Raw genomic sequence first — 8,484 nt, forward strand, 5'->3', positions numbered from 1 at the left:
GTAGAACAGGATAAAGCGGCTACAGATAATGAGATGAGATGAGATGAGATGAGATGAGACTGTAAGAATCAATATCAGGGAAAATAAAACAACAGTTAAAACCTCAGTCGTGGTTAATAACACACGGCGTGTTCCTGAGCAGATCCCGGGTGAACAGCAGGGGGCAGTAAACACACACCACACACCTATACAGCCACATACAGGGCGCGAGGAAGAAACCGGTCCGGACTCAACCAATCACACGCCGAGTTATGTGCCACGTCACGCGATTGCGGAAGTGATGGAGGTAAATGGTGGTAAGGAGCCCGTTTTATTCCATTTTACTGAAAATGTAGCTGTTTAAGTCTGACAGCCTGCAGCGGGCCGGTGTCTCAGGGCTGGCTCAGAGTGCAATTAAAGGATAATTAGAGATAAAGATGTAATCTTTAATAAACTTTACCTCAACAGAAGTGTAACAGTCACTACTGCTCCAATAAACACATTTATCAGATAATATTCTCCCTTTTTATTCAGTGTTTCTGTAGACCTCAGCTTGCTTTTCTAAAGCTGTAATAATAATAATAATATTGACGTGGTTTAGTGACTAACAGGAATCGCGCATGCGCATTAGGGTTTCCAGGTACAGCTGTTAAGGACATATTAAATATGACTATAAACAAAAACACTGGTAAGATTTAAAATATTTAACACAGACAGATTAAAATCTTGAACTGTAACCATGGCCACCTTTTATCATCATTATTATTAATAACCCTGAGAAGTAAAGAGCAGCTGTGAGGCCCTGACACTCCTCCAGCCCTGCACACACACCATTCCTCTCCTGCACACACACCATTCCTCTCCTGCACACACACCATTCCTCTCCTGCACACACACCATTCCTGTCCTGCACACACACCATTCCTCTCCTGCACACACACCATTCCTCTCCTGCACACACACCATTCCTGTCCTGCACACACACCATTCCTGTCCTGCACACACACCATTCCTGTCCTGCACACACACCATTCCTGTCCTGCACACACACCATTCCTGTCCTGCACACACACCATTCCTCTCCTGCACACACACCATTCCTCTCCTGCACACACTGGCTACCGCTTCTGTCCAGAATTAAAGATAAAATCCTGCTACGCACCTTCAAAGCTCTCCGTAACCTTGCTCCTTCTTACATCTGTGATCTCCTGACCCCTTATACTCCATCCCGCTCTCTCAGATCCTCGAGCTATGATCTCCATGCTGTTCCTCGCACTAGACTCTCGACCCTGGTTGGCAGGTTCTTCGGTGCCACGGCCCCCAAGCTCTGGAATTCCCTTCCTCAACCCCTCCGTGACTGCTCTTCTCTTCCTTTCTTCAGATCTCATCTCAAACCCTTTCTGTTTCATGAACACTCCTCCACCAGTGCAGAAACTCACCACTCTTTAGCAGTTGTTTTTGTGTGTGTGTGGTGTTTTCTCCGACCTATGTAAAGCGACCTTGAGTTTGAGAAACGCGCTATATAAATGTAACTTTTATTATTATCATAATACACCAAACCTGCAGATGAAAAGCTGTGCAGTTCCAGACAGGTTGTGTCTCTGAGTCTGTCTGTCTCTCTCTCAGACAGGGGGAATCTGGAGAAGGTGCACCATGTGGTGTTGGTTCTCTCTGGTAAAGGGGGAGTTGGGAAGAGCACCATCACCACAGAGTTAGCGCTCGCTCTGTTACACACAGGGAAGAAGGTAAACACATGCTGAGAAAGTTAAGATTTTAACATTGAACAAACCTGAGATAATATTCTCATAATTCTGAGAAGGTGCTGCTGCTGCCAGACAAATCAAGACTTATCTGGTGTGTGTGTGTGTGTGTCTGCGCACGTGTACGCGCAGGTGGGAGTGCTGGATGTGGACCTGTGTGGCCCGAGTATCCCCCGTATGCTGGGTGTGAGTAAACACGAGGTCCATCAGTGTGATGCCGGCTGGGTCCCTGTGTGTGTGGACCGTCTCTCCCTCATGTCCATCGCCTTCCTGCTGGACGACCCCGACGACGCTATCGTCTGGAGAGGACCCAAAAAGACCGGTCTGACCTTCCACCGCGTTACCATGTCCTATCTGTCTTATCTCTCTCAGCTGTAATTGGTTCATGTGAGTTTCTTTTTTCCTCTCTCACTGGTCGATGTCTGTTCACCTCTCAGCTCTGATTGGTCAGTTTGTGAGTGATGTAGCGTGGGGGGAGCTGGACGTGCTGTTGGTGGACACCCCCCCCGGGACATCCGACGAGCACCTGGCCGTCCTGGAGAACCTGAAAAAGCACAGAGTGGATGGAGCCATACTGGTCACCACACCACAGGTATACACACACACACACACACACACACACACAGAAAGGAAGGGGAGGCATGAATGAATGATATACCATATACAAAACTGTGTATAATAAATCTGCTCTGTGTGTGTGTGAGAGGCGGTATCTACAGGAGATGTGCGGCGTGAGATCACCTTCTGTAAGAAGACAGGGGTGAAGATTTTGGGCATTGTGGAGAACATGAGTGGCTTTGTTTGTCCTCACTGCACTGTAAGACACACACTTGAACAACATTTCTTGGACCTGTCATACAGAGAGAAATTTCAAGACTCCTTTTCTGGCATAGGATTAAGCCCTGCCCCTGTCACACCTAATCCACTGATTTATGTGTGTGTGTGTATAGGAGTGCACCAGTATTTTCTCTAAAGGAGGAGGAGAGGAACTCGCAAAGCTCACTGGATCAAAGTTCCTGGGTGAGTATTGGAAACACACGTAACAAGGGGGCACAAACTTTTGCACATATGGGTATATATATAATGTGTGTGTGTTTAGGCTCTGTGCCATTGGACCCTCTCCTGAGTGCGAGTGTGGAGGAAGGTCGTGATTTCCTGCAGGCATTTCCAGAAAGCGCCACCTGCAGCTCCATCAGAGACATCGCAGTTACAGCACTCACCATCCTGGAGCACTGACGCCCTTCATCACCATCATCATCGTAGTAACAGAACAACGTACAGGAGAAGGACTCTGGAAGCATTGACTCTAACACACACTTTGTCATATCTGTGTTTCTATCATGCTTTTGAACGTGTGTGAGCTGACTGTGTATAGACTCATTAATAATAAAGAATTAGCTCGTGCGTGTTTTACATGTTCACCTCGCACCAGGGTTTTTCATCCTCAGTGTGTTTATGGTTCTTCAGGTCGCTGGTCGTGGTAGAGCTCCAGCACTTCCTCCAGTGTTGCTCTTTATGCCGAGGACCGTGTGATGTGACAAAAACACTGTATCATGAGTTTTAGACATTTCTGCAACACACGATACCGTCACGGTATTGAGGTTCGTTAGTAATTTCTCAGAAATATGTCCCTGGTGCATCACACAAATGTTTGTGTGTTTTGTATGGAGGGAAAAAATGAAAGGAAAACTTTTAAAAAAACAAAATTACATCCAAAGATGAGTCAAATAAAAATGTGAATTGTAAAATTTGTATTGTTATTACAAAGAAGTGTCAGAATACGGCTCATTTTTTGACATCTCTATTTCACTCAAACACTTAAATTCCAGATTCATCTAAAAATCATCCTGGTTTCTAATTTATGTTGCACTTTCAAATTCCTGTTTAACTCTCCCTTGAATTCTCACATCAAATTAACTGCTTCCAGTCTGTTTGTAACAGTAATAATTGAAAAAAGAACTATACAAATATACACAATCCCCTCCAAAAGTATTGGAACATCAAGACCAATTCTTTTGTTTCTGTGCTTTACACTGAACACATTTGGGTTTGAGATCAAAAGATGAACATGAGCCAATAGATCAGAATTTCAGCTTCGTTTCCTGATCTTTACATCTAGATGTGAACATGGCACTTTTGGTCAGAGACCACCCAAACATTAGGTGAGCAAAAGTATCAGAGCAGGCAGTCTTAGCATAAATAACACTTAATATTTGGTTACATATGACGTGCTTGCAGGAGCTGCATCAAACCGGTGACCCAGTGACATCATCAAACTGCTGCATTCTTCATTTGTGATGCTTTTCCTGGTTTGTACTGCAACTTCTTCAGTTGTTGTTAGTTTTCTGGGGTTTCTCTGTTCAGTCTCCTCTTCAGGAGGTGAAACACTGCTCAGTTGGGTTCAGGTCTGCTGATCGACTTGACGGCACTGGTGGTTTCTTTCTTTTTCGGTACATTCCAAATTGTTGTATTGGCTATGCACATTGCTTTGTGGAATGGCTCTGATAGAGTTTTCTTCTTTTCTCCCATAGGCAGCTCCCTGGTCTTCATATTGGTTCGTCCTTTTTAACAACAAATACAGTCTTCACAGGTGAAACCCAGGACTCAAACCAAGACTAGACATTCAGAGGTGTTAATTATTTAAACAATCAATCTAACACCTCACCTGGGCATCAAGAAACACCTGTCAGGCACATGTTCCAAAAGTTTTGATCACTTGGAACATGTAAAAGAAGAAGAAACGTTTGTCACATGCACACTTCAAGCACAGTGAGATTCATCCTCTGCATTTAACCCATCTGAAGCAGTGAACACACACACACACCCAGAGCAGTGGGCAGCCACACTAGAGCACCCAGGGAGCAGTCAGGGGTTCGGTACCTCACTCAAGGGCACCTCAGCCCAAGGCCGCCCCACGTTAACCTAACTGCATGTCTTTGGACTGTGGGGGAAACCGGAGCACCCGGAGGAAACCCACGCAGAGAACATGCAAACTCCACACAGAAAGGCCCTCGCTGGCCTCGAACCCAGAACCTTCTTGCTGTGAGGCGACAGCGCAAACCACTACACCACCGTGCCGCCATGTGTGAGTTATGTTCTATTGTTGAACATATCCCGATATAAAGATCAGGAAATGCAGCTGAAATTCTGATCTATTGGCTCATGTTCATCTTTTGATCTCAAACCCAAATGTGTTCAGTGTAAAGCAGAAACGAATTGGTCTCGCTGTTCCAATACTTTTGGAGGGAGCAGTGCATTAATATCAATCTCAGAAAAGTGTATCATGACAATTTATCATGATCTTGATATCATAATGCCCAGGCCTACATCCAGCTGATCCCAGTGAGCTTTCCTTCTCTGATCAATCTGTGATGTCGTCTCTGGTTATTAGAAAGATGCGGCACAAATGTAAACTACACTCACTGGCCACTTTGTTAGGAACACCCCTCTATCCACCCACTGTTCTGTAATCAGCCGATCCCTCGACAGCAGCACGATGCATCAAATCCCGCAGATACAAATCAAGAGCTTCAGTTAATGTTCACAATGTTCAAACATCAGAACGGGAAACATTGTGATCTCACAGTGAAGTGTGACTTTCTTTCTCTCACTGTGGTCTGGGTGTTGGTTTGAACCAGATGGACTGGTTTGAGTATTTCAGAAGCTGCTGATCTCCTGGGGTTTTCACACACAACAGTCTCTAGAGTTTACACAGAATGGTGCAGAAAACAAAAAACACTGAGTGAGTGAGCGACAGTTCTGTGGGTGGAAACAAACGCCTTGTTGATGAGAGAGGGTCAGAGGGAAATGGACAGATTGGTTTGAGCTTTTTTCCAGGAAGGATATAGTAACTCATATAATCACTCTTTACAACCGTGGTGAGCAGAAAAGCATCTCAGCATGAAACAGCAGAAGAACACGTTGGGTTCCACTCCTGCAGCCAAGAACAGGGATCTTAGAATCAACAACAAGTTCCTATTAAAGTGGCCGGCGAGTGGATTACAGTGGAGATGCTTCCATAAAAGCCTAAATAAATAAGCCTTAACCCTGACATAACCTTCAGTTTTAAACACAATAATTAAATTTTGTAACTAGAACTTTAACCGGTGTGTTCAGTTTGGGTCAACATGATCTGGTTTACTGAAAGCGGAACCATTACTTAAAACAAAAAAATGTTTAAAGGGATTTTTGTTTTCTTCCAACGAGAAAACTTGCACTTGGCTCATTTCCTATAATGAACATGAAAACACCAAATTTACTTTCATACCTGAGGGGGGACACACACACACACACACACACACACACACACCCTTGCTGCTCAGGGCCCTGGTCTGAGCACTTGTGTTCCTTAGTACGTCGAAAAATCAGAGATATTCTCCATGCTGCTCATTTCAAACATTATTTTCTGTCTTTGATACCCAGTGTCAACACGACCCTTAACTTAATGACCAGAACAAATGACTCAAAGCTGTTCTGCTTTTCAGATTTTTCAAGTGCAGGTCATAAAAAGAATTTTCCCGACACCCAATTAATTTTGTTTAGCGACTGAAAGCTACTGAATTCAAATCACAGACTTCCAATTTTATTAGTTTTTTAAAAATAGAATAATTAATGAATTTATCTCCACGTGGCCCTAAATTCTCTGCTATTTTTTCCTGCTTCACCATGACCCAATTCAAGATACTACGTCATGCATCACGTGGTGGGCTTTCCCCGTTCACACAAGGCATTGTGGGATACAAATTTGAAACAGGAGAGAAAAATGGAGGATGTGAGTGTGCGAATGAAACGTGAAAGAGCGACTACAGTAACGGAAAGAAAGCGAGAAGAAAAGACGTTATGTTCTATACGAAGGAAAGGAAACGCAGGACCAAACTAATAAATATGGGCGCTCAGCGAGCACCTCGGTGTGATCAGCTGTTCGTTTAGCGACAGAATGATGGAACTGTCAGTGCACGCTCAAAGGGAAACCTGTAGATGGCAGTAATGCAACGCTGTGGATGCCAGCTGCTGTAAGACTGCGCCAAGCGAGCGATTTCATGCACATTATTTGCTTTAATCACGTCAAATTAAACTTCCCCGCCACAAAATGGCCTGATATTTTGTGAGATATTACAGAAATATATTTTTTCTCTCTGTGCTTCCACGGAAGGCGGTCGCATTTTTCTGCTCTCCCTCTCCCTCCTTTTTTTCCCTGCTTGTGCTTCTGTGTCTTGTCTCGTCTGCTGTACTTTTTGGAGAGACTCTTCCTGCATTACTTTCTAAACTAAAAAAAGGCATGGAATTGATAAACTGGTCTCCTAACGAAATTGACACAGTTTTCTCGACGAGAAGCCTGGGTTTGGGGGAACCCGTCTGTCCTGCCGGAACGTTTGCGGCTGGTTACACGATGGACGCGTGGGAGTGGTGGCGGGTCGTGTGCCTGGCGATTCTTTCTGTGGAGGACATTGAAGATATCTACCTATTCGGAACCATGATTACAGGACTTTCGCTGATTGGATTAGGCATTGCCCTGGTATATCGAGGAAATCAGACAACGGTGACAGCTGTTCAAAGCCCCACAAAGCTGCCCGATATAATTGGAGTGGTGGGCAAAGCTGCTGGCACTCAGACTGTGGATATTCAGAACTTTAACCACAAAATGGTTGTTATCTCGGAGCAGCTTTCAGCTTTGCAAGGAATACGTTTTTCGGAGATCAATTTGAATAGAATGGACGGAATGGACAGATATGGACGAGCGGTGTGGACGTGCAAAGACTGTGTCTGGAAAGACCAAACAATTCATATCTTATCGACATTCGGCTCCCTGAGACAGCATCGGCCTTGGTTCAGGCCGTTGCTGAGAAAACATTTGCCCCTGAAGGTCGCTCCCGGGAGACACTCTTGCATTCCTCTCTAACTCTCCGCGGTCGCCATTTTTACCCCCAGTGTGACAAGCGGGTGCGTGACCAGCGCCTTCATGGCTGCAGGAGCGGACGGCTGCTTGCTTGTGCTGGATTACCTCCTCCCCCCCCAATTCCCCCGTTTAAAGTGTACCTGTGTTGTAGTTGTGCTTATGCAAAGGTTTTTTAAATGTTCCCACACTGTACTCCTGACAGGAGCATAGTGGGGGGGGGGGTTCTTTTTTTCCTCATCTCTCCTCATGTTGTTTCCTTTTTATCTTTATCCCTGTCTTCCTGTCCTGTCTACCCTATGTCAATTGCATGTTGTATATGTACGGACAGGTTGACGGCTAATTTCGCTGGTACATGTGACTAGTGACAGTAAAGGGCATCATCATCATCAAATAAACAGATATCACAATCACCACATTTCAGACGGAACTAAATTTCACCGATTTTATGAAACTGAAAGGCCGACTCAGTTTAAATAACCATATTTTGAACTTTAATCCCAGAAGCTTTACCACGAAGATTAACCATCATTCTATTCTTGCAATTTCCTGATGGAAGAAAAGAAAAACAAAAAAAACCCCAAACCCAGATCTACTCGAGAACATTCAGCAGACATGCTAACATTCGTACATTTTAATGTATGCTAGAAACACAGTCACTCAAAACTGCACAAGAAAAATGAAAACAGCAGCTCGGTTACGGGAATCTGGAATGACTGACAGGTGGCGTTGGCATTTTGAACTCTCCAATATTAACATCTTCTCTGAGATCCACTCTAAGCCCCGCCCCCTCTCCCATTACTAACTCCTGTGCTTTGACTCAATTTTCCTGCTTGAGTGATGCACTGTCTT

The 8,484-nt window shown here is 44.6% G+C and overlaps 1 protein-coding gene across 1 annotated transcript; it reads left to right on the forward strand.

Moving 5' to 3' along the window:
- Positions 1–216: 216 nt before the first annotated feature.
- On the forward strand, positions 217–3,160 carry nubp2 (nucleotide binding protein 2 (MinD homolog, E. coli)). The gene is made up of 7 exons (XM_060920767.1): positions 217–296; positions 1,606–1,724; positions 1,872–2,061; positions 2,177–2,331; positions 2,446–2,556; positions 2,690–2,759; positions 2,839–3,160. The coding sequence occupies exons 1-7, from the start codon at positions 281–283 to the stop codon at positions 2,973–2,975; spliced, it is 798 nt and encodes a 265-aa protein (XP_060776750.1). The 5' UTR covers positions 217–280; the 3' UTR covers positions 2,976–3,160.
- The last annotated feature ends 5,324 nt before the right edge of the window (positions 3,161–8,484 follow it).

This window comes from Neoarius graeffei, chromosome 5 (assembly GCF_027579695.1).
Source record: "Neoarius graeffei isolate fNeoGra1 chromosome 5, fNeoGra1.pri, whole genome shotgun sequence".
NCBI classification, from domain to species: Eukaryota; Metazoa; Chordata; class Actinopteri; order Siluriformes; family Ariidae; genus Neoarius; species Neoarius graeffei.